The following is a 13,002-nucleotide window of genomic DNA, read 5'->3' on the forward strand; positions in this document are numbered from 1 at the left end:
GCCCAAAGAATAAGAAATTTAATTGGCGGTGTTCGTGCAGAAGCGGTGGGGAATTTAAAAATACCACAACAGGGCAAATCCGCAGAATAGTTGAAGTGCTGGAGGAGATCCACTAGAGAATCCCAGTGGGAAGGAACATGCCGAGTGGGGCTTTGCTCTCTACATGGACATCCTGCCGGGCGTGTCCTCGCAAAGAATGTAAGATCTTGCCAAAACAATTTGGTTGCGTTGTACTAATAGAATAATCTTTTTGGCAGAACCACCAGTAATATGATCTCCGAAGACCTCTCCATTCGGACTACGTATACCATAACCACCAGCTAATTGGCAGCTTAAGGGGAGCTGGAGGACGCGCTGGCTTCTATAGGGAGAAGGAAAATTGGGCGCCCGCCATGGCCAGCCACTGCCAGGATGCTGGGCGACTTCCAGCAGCATCAGCGGATCATCCCCTTTCCCAATCCGGCTCCCACTTCCTCAAGGTCCAACGAAATGGAAGCTATAAAATACTAATTTACATAAATGAAAACATTCGTTCCTTTTTAAATTTCTCCAATTGATTTGTTTTCCGATATCGATACTATCGTGATAATATCGCTTATATCTGACATTTATATGTAATGGGGTGAAAACCAATATAATAGGGTAAATCCTAAAATTACAATTAAAAACGCAATTAGCTTAATTGTTGTAGAGGCTCGACCTACAGGCGGACAACGACACACCGCGGAGACTGCTGCGAAGTAGCCAATCCGGCAACCATAGTTTAATATATACTTAATTTTTCAATACCAGTTTCTGGTATTGTAGGACTCCTAAATCACAAAAAAGAAGTACAAAATATTTTAAGTAGAGGTTTTTTATAACATTTTTTTGGTATCTCTGTGTTTTTAATAACAGAATTGCGCCTGAAAGTATTGACCAAGGAGGTAAGGTGGTTCATGTTATTCCCTTAGGCAGTGTTGTGAAAATTTTATATTTACGAAATATCGGAAATATTCGTAGAACTATTTAAACAAATTTTCATGTAATAATTTTACACCATTTTCGGTATATGTATACTTATTATTATTTAATTCTTTTGTTTACTTGCCTAAACAGTTTGGGGCTAAATAAAAAACTATCATTTATATAAATAAATTCCAAGTGCTGAAATCTTAAATAATTATTTAGCACACAGTAGAAGAGATCAAAAACAATAAAGCTTTAATTTGTTTTATTTTATTGTCTCATTAACTTTTTATGATATAGTTATCAAAATAAATAACAATTATGTTCTTTCTGTTTCTTCCAACGGGAATCCGGTCCGTTCCCATTTATATACTACCTACTATACAAAGAAGGCCCTTGTGAAAAGTTGTATTCTGATAGCTACTATATAAAGCTGAGAAACTAGTTTAAAAACAGCGTTCACATTTTTTAATATTTTGTAAAAATCTACACGCCACAAAGCGCTATAGGCTAGGTGAAGCTATAGGCTAGGTGTTTTAGTGAAAAATGTTGATATCTTGAACCATATTTCCGCCCTGTCGCACTCCCTTTAGCGGACTAACGGGTATCCAATAGTCGAGGCCATCGACTAGAGCGATTTCTCTTGTTTTATCGGAGTTTAAATAAAAAATGCAATATGTGGATACAATCTTGTATTAGGGTTTTTATTTATATGAAATAAAGTAAGTTTGCAACATTAAACAAAATTTCCTAACATTTTTATTAAGCTTTACTCAAATAACGGGTTTACGCTTTTTGTAATTAAAATGCATAAATTTTAATTTTACTTTGTGAGATCTCTTTTGTCCATGTGCGATTTCATGCCTATACTAGAGCAATGCAAATCAGGGCCAAGACGTATTTAGTTTATCACTTGTATGGCAGTGCGTTGTCAATAAATCAGATAACAACATATATTACTGCTTCTAATCTCTTACATAGCGTATTGCATATTGTCAAAAATTAGCTACATATCATTCGACTGTAATTTTATCTTATTAGAATGTAGAGACAAGTTTGTCTTCCCAATAATGTCGATAGATTTATCCATTGCATACGTGCTTGCTAGAGTAACCAAGGATTCTTGTGCAATACCTATGGCCACTGAACCCGAATCAAACGTATAGCCAGTATCTGTCGCAGGTAAATTTGGTGTGGTAGAAACAGAGTATTCTCCCAAGACATCTAAGTTTGTGACTTGTTCCAATTGTGTCAGTGAGTTTGCGGAGCTGTTTAACGAGCCGGAGAATTTTAATAATCCTGAAAAGTATATATAAAAGTTTGCAAGGGTTCAATATATAGAGTATTCTTTAAATTTACGGTTATTCTCGTTATTATTCATATGCGGTAAATATGAAAGTGAAGGCGGATAATATTTAGATGCTCCGACGTCCACAGTGCTTTGACTATTTATTCCGCCGGAGTCAGCAGAATGCGTTGAAGGTAAGCGAGGTGACGCAACTGTAGTTTTTCTGAAGCTGTCTACTAAAATATCAGTGCTCATCAAAGGTGGTTTTGTTGCGCCTAGTGAACTCTCCGGACCGCATTTTGCAAGTTTGAAGTCTGCTTCCGTAACACCACCATATTTTAGACGAAGACTGGAATGGCTGCTATCTCTTTTGATAGTTAACGAAATAGATGTAGCAGACGTTGACGCTGGAGTTACTTCGGTCGACAAGTTCTTATTATGTCCTGCAAACAAATATATATATAACAAACCTTAACACTGTATATCTCTTTTACCTGTTACTGGGGATTGATTACCACTAAAACAAACACCACTCACCCCACCACAGCCACTCGAGCTACTTGGCGGTCTCGGTAAGCGACGGCGAAGCCATGGATGCTTTAAAGCCTCGGATGGAGTTAATCGTTTGTCTGCATCCCATTCTAAGCAACCACGTATGAAATTAAGAAATAGGGGATCTTTGCATCCATCCAGCGCTTTGGATAGACTCTTTGAGCATGGTGGGCCACGTGGCTTTCCTCGACGTGACTGTCCACCAATTAGGACCACCATTCCGTCAGACATGGTGCGAACAGTGCAGTACCGGGGATACCCTTTTGGGCTGAAAAACGATTTTGACCTCTTCGAGCTAGCTAATATATTTTTATTTGGCATTCCCAGGACTTCAATAATGCAAGCCAATTGGTCGCTTTCATTTTCACCAGGGAACAATGCGTGTCCCGATAGCAGTTCTGCTAAAATACAACCCAACGACCACATGTCGATGGCTCTGCCATATTTTGCCCCTAAAATTACCTCTGGAGCGCGGTAAAAGCGTGACTGTATATATGTGTATATACGCTGATTCTCGAAACAGGATGACCCAAAGTCAATTACCTTTAAAGATAAAAAACCATAAAATTATTAAATACTTCTTAAATACTGGGATTAATATATATACATATTTTTGGAGAATATGATTAAAAACTGAATCTTTGATATCTTCAGAAAGGTTTTAAGCCATATAAAATCTAGCCAATTTCAGCGCTAAGCGATTTATTTGGCACACACGTAATAACGAATACAAAATCAATTTTATGGGTACTTTTTAAAGAAATTTAAATTTATAAATTTAAACTTTTAACGCCATTATCTCGGGATAGAATTTTAGTATAGTATAGTATAGTGTTTTTCCGAATTTGCTTTTGGGGTGGACAATAAATCCGACAGGTTTTTTTTTCTAATTATAAACAATAAATGATAGATATCAAACAGCAAGAAAGGAAGTTAACTTAGGCTAGTTTTTATACCCTTGCAGTTAAAATAAATATTCAATGTTAGTTACACCATTTAATTCCATTACTAACTATTGATTTCTCAAAAACGGCTCTAACGATTTTGGTTTATCCCCAAAGTGACTAGCCCTTAAGATTCTTCAACTTTTGACATACGACACGTTGTTGTAACGTTGTTGTTTTTATACCCTTGCAGTTAAAATAAATATTCAATGTTAGTTACACCATTTATTTCCATTACTAACTATTGATTTCTCAAAAACGGCTCTAACGATTTTGGTTTATCCCCAAAGTGACTAGCCCTTAAGATTCCTCAACTTTTGACATACGACACGTTGTTGTAAAAAGTCACGTTTTAAAGTTATAATCAACAAGAATCGCCGCATTTACCAGATCAGAACATCTGACACTGGCTTAGAATTTAACATGTTTTTTCCTATCCAAACTATATATTAATGAAAATTTTAGATGATGCTAAACAGCCTAATATAAGAATCTTTAGTTTTATCACTTTCGATAAACTCTCTAGTTTGGCGGGAAAACAGCTATAAATAGCTCAATTTTGAACACCCGTAACTTGTGAAATTGTAAGGCTAAATACATGTGCTATATGTCGTTGGAAAGGTACTTCGAAATACTTTACTCGAAAACTTTAAACTGTCCTTGAGATTCCTCAACTTTGGACAACATTGAATTTTGTATTTTGTGCGTATCCAAATGCTATTTTAGGGTCATGGAATCATTTACATTGCTGTTTAAAGTTCCATATAAGAAACTGAAACTACGATTTTGGAAAAATAGATTAATTATAGGATTGATGTTCAAAACAAAAACTTCTGATATCAAACAAAAACACCTCTTAACGAGTTAAAAATCCAGTAACGATCGCATCTTTAACAAACAATAGTTCTGATATCAACTTTTGTGACGAAACTTTATTATACGATCTATCTAAATTTTTAACATTCGGCACGCTGCCATTTAATAAACCTGCGTTTTTCTCATTCGTCACGCTTTATCAAAATCGTACGGCTAAACACAGGCATATTGAATTGCAGCGTGGTGTGCAACCTCGATTGAATTGCTGCTCAGGAAGGCCAAGAGTCTGCATACCAGGTCCCAACATTCTAGTTCTTATTGTTTCTGAGATTTCAGCGTTCATACGGACAGACGGACATGGCTAGATCGACTCGGCTAGTGATCCTGATCAAGAATATATATACTTTATTGGGTTGGATACGCTTCCTTCTGCCTGTTACATACTTTACGACGAATCTAGTATACCTCTTACTCTACGAGTAACGAGTATAATAATTATATTTATATTCATATTATTATCCCATTAATTATCCGATCGTTCCCTGGGCAGTGGGACAAAGGGGTAATATTGCAAGGGAGCAAAGCTTATTGGTGAAACGCAACGGAGTAACGAGATTACGGTTAAAAGAGCGAACAAATATTTTTAGTCTCTTTAATGTTAACTCCGCGGAAAATATATATATATAAATATTTCTATTGTATATTAATCGATTATATATTAATCGATTTAGATTTATAATAATATTATAAAGACAAAGTCGCGTCGGGAAAGCTAGTATATATATATCTTTGTGTTTAGGTGAATTAGTATACTTAAGAACAGCAGTATCTATATCTTTTAAAGCCCAGGATCCGATTCGAGATTTGTCGGAAGACGGCTCTTTTCTTATAAACATACATATATAAATTTTCGGGCAGTATCCTATAATTTTATAGACAGCTTTTAACTTATCAGCGGCGAATATCAGACTTGTGGTTCTATGCGTAACCATAAGAGCCTCAAAATGACGTTGCAGTCGTGAATAGTTAGCGTTTTTTTTAATGTGTGCAACTTTGCAGGTGGTAAGTAACGGCATTGAAGGCTTGGAACTGCAGCCTAGAAAATCCCTCTAGGTTTCATTTTGTTTGCTTGACTATAATATACGACTTTGAAAACCTTGAATATTTTGTTTTATGTTGGTCTTATTGCTAAGTCTTCTGTGAATCCCAAACAGTGCATGACATACATTTCTGCAATTGCAATTTTACAAAATCTTAATGACGTTTGTGGTCGTTTAAATAAGCGTGGCCCATGGATGGCAGGAACTTCTCGAATCTGCATGCCTAATCCCAACTTTGTAGCGCATTCAGTTTCTGAGATTGCAGGGTTCACACGGACAGACGGTCATAGCTAGAACATTTTCCTTAGATCGATTGACCTGATGATATGTATTATGGTAAGAGTTTATCATTTTTAAAACGTCTAATACAACTATCAAATACCCTTAACTCGACTAAGCAACTTCAAAGGAAATATACATTCGAGAAATGGAGAAGAAAAATCGATGTTTACATTTTACACCCAGAAAAAAATTCCTTCGAAATGTTAAAAAATCAAGCCCTGATGTGCTCAAAAAGTGCGTAAGCCCAATCATTGACAATTCATAAACGCTCGTTCATATAATATTTGTTAGTGATTATCTTTTGTATGTTTGTGGTATATATAGCCCGAGCCACAGGCAAAAACAGTGATTGTCGTTTAGATGTAGTATCATAAAATCGTGTTAGTACGTTAAATTACACCAAACACTATATATAAAAACAAAAAAATAAATAAATAATCAGGGATCAGGGTCAGATCATATTTGTGATTGGGTGCCCTGAAGCCGTTTTTAAGTCATAGCAAAAAATGGTACATACGACTGAGTTTGGTGGATGGCAATATATTCGACGCCTTAAGTAAGTAAGTCATCTTCTTCCAAATGCTCTACATGTGGCGCAAGTAAATAACTTGCTTAATCGTTTAAAGCAAGAATTTTGAATTTGGTTTATCACCAAGCGGCATTTTGGGAAAGAATAGGAATAATAGTGGACAATACCACAGACGGAGGGAACGATCTAGAGGTCTATATACATGGATATAACTTTTTTTCATATCACTGTGGACGGCAGTACACGTAGTGGCGAAGCGCGCAAGAGAGCGTGCGAAGACAACTACTATATATAGCCGCAGAATTGAAAATCTGCCATTATGGTCCGATCGTAACGAGTGATACACAAATCGAAAGGTATCGCAAAAACTAAGAAGCTTGCATACCAAGTCTTTCGAAACTTAGAAAACTGGAGCTGCTAGATACGGTGGGGCTAAAAACCCCCGGCTGTTTAGCTAGTTTTATTCTTACTAAGAATACGCGTCGAATGACACCTCATTTGTTAAAATCCGATGTCCCGTTCAAAAGTAATTCAAAAAACAAGATTTTCTTCTTCTTCCCAAAATGAAAACGTTTGTCCCTCTGTGGGTTTGTATGCATCTCATCTTAGTTTTAGGGTTTTGGAAACCCTATGGGTGTATAAAGTAGCTTGAATTAGAAAACGTTTGTTCTTCGAATTTTGGAAAAACCCGCTAGTTTAGCGGAAAATCCAAAAAAAAAAGCCAGATTTAAAATGCTTATAGTATCTAAACAACTACTGCTACAGAAACGTGCTATATATCTCTGAAAAGAATTAAATTTGCTAAATACCCTTCATATAGTAAAGTTGTCTGAATATAATAGATTTAGAGTTATGACAAAATGTTATTTTTTAAATCCACTTTTTGACTATTTTCTCAATATTGAGTCGAACGATTTCTTTTTAAATTTCAAATCACATAGCCCTTGAGATTCCTCAGCTTTTGATTAATAACACTTTTTGCCCTAAAAATTACCGTTAGGAAATATTTCATACTTATTGGAACAAACAAGAAAAAAAACAATTTGATGAAAAATATTCTTATTAGATTTTTTCAAACGGAAAATCTGTTATGGTTTCAGGGTCACAATTGTTGATATCAGAAATTTTTGTTAAAGGCTCGTTCGCCACTACTTTTTACCTCGTTAAGAGGTGTTTTTGTTTGATTTTAAATTAGCACCCAAAATTACAGGACTGTATGAAAACCTTATTTATAGCTGTGCCCCTATACTCCAAACTATAGCATCGGGCCAAACTAATTTTTTTTTTAAGTTTTATGAACATACCCTTGATAATGCCGAAGAATTGATGAAAGGGTATTCATGGCCTTTTTGCAGGCTACAGTCCATAAGGTGTTAATTCATGGATCAGAAATGATAGAGCATGCGCTCGTATCGATTGGAAAGCTTTCGAAGGTAGCTTCAAATAATAAAGAATTATAAAAATAAAGTCTCAACCAAAAAATGTCACGCATTAAGTAAAAACTGCCTTTAATCATACAGATTCTACTACTTTATCTCCATAACGAACGATAAGTTCTGTCTAGCGCCCATATTTTTTAAAGACTTGTTTCAAAGTAAATTGTATTTCATTTAGTTTGAAAAAGTATATCGGACTGTTAGTTTAAAAATGAATTGGATTAGCTGGATTATGATATCCGCAGCGGTTTCTCTTGCTTTGCGGATAACAAGAGATACTGAAATTGCTAATTGCTGAAGTCAGAAATCGATCAGGCACTGCACAGCTTCGTTGAAAAAACAAAATTTTTACTCACCTTTATACCAGAACGACCCTGTTGTTTTAATAACACATTTTCTGGTTTCATATCGCAATGAATAATGTCGTTTTTATACAGTGCATCCAAACATTGAAGAAGAGAGTGCGCAAATTTTCGTACCAACTGCAAACTGAAGCCCTTGAAACCATTTTTCTTAATCAGTTCGTAAAGATTAATGCTGAGCAGCTCAAATGTAATGCAAGTATGATTGCGAAATGTAAAGTAGTCAAACATGTGAATAATGTTCATAGTGTTATATTTATCATGGCGACGTAAATGATGAAGTATCCGAATTTCTTCTTGTGCCTGACGATGAAACCGCTTTTCGTTGCGTACTATTTTTAAGGCAACATGCTCGTGAGTCTTGTGATCGTACGCTTTAATCACCTGTCCAAAACTGCCTTTTCCGATTATCTTGAGCATTTCGTAACGATATGCTACGTGATCATGCGGTACATGAATATAAGCACCCTGCTCATTATCATAGTCAGAATTATTTGGGCCGTAGACTCCTGGGCGCTTCTTTGCATTGGCACCAATAAAATATATTTGTGGATAACTGAGTATTTCTGTACGTTCGTAGGGAGTAAGCTTGTGCATGTATAAAATCATTACTTGTTGTGGGGAAACGACGAGTACTTTTGGTTTTTCCTGTAACTCGCTTTTTTGTTGTCCAGACATTATAATTTGCTCGTGAAATGAGAAGGTGTCGTTCTCCATTACTGGAGTTTCGTTGAATAAAACTAGCGATTCACATTCAGGTTCCGATTTTGATTTAGAATTGCTTGAAATAGCACCTAAAAGTAAGCCGGGGACGTCGTTTTTCTTGGAAAGTGTCGTTACATTAGGCAGAGAAATAGCTAGAATATTTAATAAAATATAATACTATTATTTAAATTCATTTGATTGCAAGTTTGTTACCTTGAATAGACCCCGAAAGTTCACAACCATCAGAAGTGTTTATATTTTTGTCATTTTCAGTGAAATTGGGAAATTTATTTGATAGCTGTGGTTGTAATTCGTCTTTACTATCATGAAGCATTGCCGATGATCCATAGCTACTACCTAAATATTGCAATCCACTGCCCCGACATGCATGATGACTTGAAGTATGAGAATTAGTTTGAGTGATACCAGTCTGGGTAGAATTTTGGTTAATCATCTGATTTCTTAGGTGAGGTAGTGATATTGGAGGCGAAAGTGCTTTAGAGACTTTTATGTTTTCCAGAGGTGTTGTGTTTAAATTACTTTCACACGTATATGTGGTAGTTTGACTTAATGCGTGTGTGTCAGACAATTCGATATGATTATTTTTTTGCTGAGAACCAACCATAGTGCGTTGACTATGTTTGTTATTGTTATTTAAGTTTTATATTATATATATATAAGTTATATTGAATCTATTTAATAATAGAATTACTATTTTCGTTCTCTTATTTTGGCTGGACTCAGAGTAATTTGATGTACTTTATGCTCATGCATAAAGAAGGTAAAATTAATTCTATATTTTGATTTTTTCCTTTACGGAGTTCCAGTAATTGGTAGTGGTTTTAGTTTTTTAAATTTATTATCCTTGAAATCCGAAGGTCATATATTTATATATATATTTACGGAAATATTTTCCAAATGTATTTTTCAAAACGTATTCAAAACATTTTATGTTATTTTTTTTTTTAGATATATCTCGATGTAATAGGGTTTCAAGCTAATATTTGTTATTCAAATCGTTCGTCCCTTCAGAAGTATGTGTAATATTTTATTTTTGCCATACCGTCGCTTTTATTAATCATTAAACGAATTTTATCCTCTTGGGTTTGGTATCAATTCAATTTTATTATTTTTTAGCTTAACTAAATTTATAAAGTTGCTAATGCAAAGACCACACTTTTTAAGTGTGTCAAATCATGCTTTGATTTTTTTGATAGTTTTATTGCCCTCGTTGAATAGCCAAAAATGTTACATTATAAGTTAGATCGGAGCTGTCCATTACAAGTATTGGCTGTGTTTTATATTTTTAAGACTTAATGTTTGTATGCTGAAATAAACAAATCATATAATTACTAGTTGAACATTAAGAAAATATGCAGTACTTTGCATAGATGTAGATTATTTTGCACATTTTCAAAGCTTTGAAAAACAAAAACTATGGAAACTTAAGTTCTTCAAATTTTGTATGCTTTGGTATAAAATCAAAATATAACTATTTATAATTACACTTCAACGCAATCACTTGAGGAATATTGTCAACACTGATTTTTCATGTTTTAATGTACATGCATACATACACGAATCGCACACCGCTTAGCACATACTCCAAGCTATATATTAAACAAGAATTTAATATTAATATTAAATTATTGTGTACATACATTGGGCTTGCCCAGTTTAAGAATTTAATCAAACCAAACTTATTGTTCAATATAATTATGTTTGAATACACAATTTTTCAGAGCGAACAAAGAGAACCAGAATGTGACCGTGTCCTTAACTCTTATAACATACCGTCCGGCTTACTTATACCTCCTATAACGCCATACACAGAGCATATATCGTTTTTCAGGTCTGCTTGAAAAGCTAATACCCTCTTCCCAAAGATTCAATCCGTTGGAAACGGTTCGAATTGACAACTGTGAAATGTGGCTTCTTAGCCTTCCACTTTCAAATGTACCCTATCACCATTGGTTACGTTTTTGTAGTGAATGTTTAAATTTCGCAACATCTCAAGCCTCGAGCTAACCATAGGAGTGAGCGAGAGGCAAACAGGCGGCTAATGCTTTTAGTCGGGTCTGTTTTTCAGCGCGGTACTCAAATGACCTAAGGAAATACCAGAAAAAACAAGTGAATTTCAATAAACGCCGTTAGCGGCGGCCCAAAGAATAAGAAATTTAATTATTGGCGGTGTTCGTGCAAAGGCGGTGTGGAAACTATAAATTAAAAATGGATATTGGAACGGGGTTCTTCCGCTACTGCTGCAGGGGTTGATCCGCTGATGCTGCGGGAAGTCGCCCAGCATCCTGGCAGTGGTTGACTATGGGCCATAGTATAAAATAGGGCGCTAAGGAACAGTTTGAGAAGCCATAGACTATGGCTTCTCAAACTGTTCCTTAGCGCCCTATTTTTCTCCTCCCTATAGAAGCCAGCGGGTTCTCCAGCTCCGCTTAAGCTGCCAAGTAGCTGGTGGTGGTGGTGTACGGAATCCTAATGGAGAGTTCTTCGGAGATCATATTACTGGTGGTTCTGCTAAAAAGATACTTCTATTAGTACAACGTAGCCAAATTATTTTGGCCAGATCTTTCTTTCTTTGCGAGGACACGCTCGGCAGAACGTTCATGTAGAGAGCGAAGTCCCACTCGGCATGTTCCTTCCCACTGGGATTCCTGCAGCACATCAAGCATTCTGCTGATTTGCCCCTGTTGTGGTATTGCTTACAGTCGGTGAAATCCCACAATAATGGGCAACAGCTTGGATTAGGCGTCCTATTTCATCTGCACTGACCTCCTGCAGACGATTTTGGGGGCTTCCTTCCATTTTTAATTTTTAGTTTTCACATCGCCTTTGCACGAACACCGCCAAAGATTAAATTTCTTATTCTTTGGGCCGCGGTTTACGGTTTTCATCGAAATTCACTTGTTAAATCTGGTATTTTTTCTGGTATTTCCTTAGCTCATCTGACTGCCGGGTGTTTGCCTCTCGCTCACTCCTATGGTTAGCTCGCGGTTTTCGTCGATGTGAGTACTAGGCTTAAAGAAGATGCAATTTAAGGCGCATAAGTCTCCAGTAATTGGCCACAACTGTTGCTTACTTAAGATATATAGTCTAGTATATAGTGTAGTAAATAGTTGATTCTAGGTTGTGCAAGTTCTCGTGACGTCATTCTTGACCCACAATAGTGCCTATTTTCACTACGCTTGCCTGAATTGGTTAATTTGCTAAAAGGAATGTGGAAATCATATGCCGCTGAAAACATTCCACATGCTAGCGTTTCAATTGTATTTGGTTTTGCGATGCTTTCAATTTTATTCGTAAGAACTCATTTAGCACGTCTTCTCCATTCGGATACTGTTTGTGTAAGATGATCAGGCGAACAACAGTCCGATTAAATTTGCAACAGCAATTTTAAGCGGCTGTGTATAGATGCCATAATGCAATTTTTCGCGATACTATCGATAAATACTAAAAAGCAAAGAGTGGATATCAAGCATAACGTTCAATTGACTAATCAGTGACTATTCGATATATCGAATAACAAATGCAACTCTGTGCCTATGAACAGAACACATTGCATGTGGAAATTAACAAAAGATAGTTTTTTGATTGTAATGATATAAAGCTAGATTTACGGCTTGATTTATTGCTGTTTAAAACACACTTAAAGTGAAATCAATAACAGTCGTATTTTTTGTACATAATCGCATCGTTAAGGCACATATGCTCAGGTAATTTGGAGAGTATTAATGAGGACTGGGCAACAAATATTACATGATGACTTTTGGTGCAAGTTGACTTCGCCGAGTTAAGAGAAAAATACCTTAGCACTGGCACGTTGTTATTACTCTAAGCAACTTAGAAATTACGCAGACGACAAACTCAGGTGCACGTTTTCGCCGTTTATAAGTTTGTGAACGTAGTATTTTTACGCTTTAGTCTTGCACATTTTACGTCCATCTCCACAACAGCAACGTCGGCAAATATGTAAAGTTAACGGGCTTGATTGGTTTCAAGACTGACAGATAAAAAATGGATATAAT

At 35.9% G+C, this 13,002-nt stretch overlaps 2 protein-coding genes across 4 annotated transcripts in view; one reads left to right on the top strand and one right to left on the bottom strand.

Annotated features, from left to right (window-relative positions):
* Positions 1-1,625: 1,625 nt before the first annotated feature.
* On the bottom strand, positions 1,626-10,763 carry LOC119549981 (putative dual specificity tyrosine-phosphorylation-regulated kinase 3 homolog). 2 transcript variants are annotated; one of them, XM_037858508.1, is made up of 6 exons: positions 10,624-10,763; positions 9,176-10,289; positions 8,252-9,114; positions 2,731-3,331; positions 2,308-2,679; positions 1,626-2,247 (listed from the first exon to the last, which is right to left on the bottom strand). In XM_037858508.1, exons 2-6 carry the CDS (start codon positions 9,585-9,587, stop codon positions 1,955-1,957), a joined length of 2,541 nt encoding a protein of 846 aa, XP_037714436.1. In that variant the 5' UTR covers positions 9,588-10,289; positions 10,624-10,763; the 3' UTR covers positions 1,626-1,954. The 2 variants fall into 2 exon arrangements, with proteins under 2 accessions (XP_037714436.1, XP_037714352.1); XM_037858424.1 differs by having other exon boundaries at positions 10,540-10,725.
* Positions 10,764-12,525: 1,762 nt separating this feature from the next.
* The window catches only part of LOC119562929 (eukaryotic translation initiation factor 4 gamma 3), a 30,803-nt gene continuing 30,326 nt past the window's right edge, over positions 12,526-13,002 (top strand). Inside the window, exon 1 of one of the 2 annotated variants that reach the window (XM_037876083.1) lies at positions 12,526-12,690. The gene's annotated coding sequence lies outside the window, so the exon portion shown is untranslated. The remainder of the gene's footprint in view (positions 12,691-13,002) is intronic. The other variant, XM_037876092.1, reaches the window with a different exon arrangement.

Source organism: Drosophila subpulchrella, chromosome 4 (genome assembly GCF_014743375.2).
Source record: "Drosophila subpulchrella strain 33 F10 #4 breed RU33 chromosome 4, RU_Dsub_v1.1 Primary Assembly, whole genome shotgun sequence".
Lineage (NCBI taxonomy): Eukaryota > Metazoa > Arthropoda > Insecta > Diptera > Drosophilidae > Drosophila > Drosophila subpulchrella.

What these genes read in the sequence shown, in the direction of transcription:
- LOC119549981 (XM_037858508.1), bottom strand. Translation starts at nt 9,587, where the DNA reads ATGGTTGGTTCTCAGCAAAAAAATAATCATATCGAATTGTCTGACACA. An exon ending in ACTTTCGGGGTCTATTCAAG is followed by an intron (nt 9,115 to 9,175) that starts GTAACAAACTTG and finishes TAAATATTCTAG; the next exon opens with CTATTTCTCTGCCTAATGTA. An exon ending in GAATAATAACGAGAATAACC is followed by an intron (nt 2,248 to 2,307) that starts GTAAATTTAAAG and finishes TATACTTTTCAG; the next exon opens with GATTATTAAAATTCTCCGGC.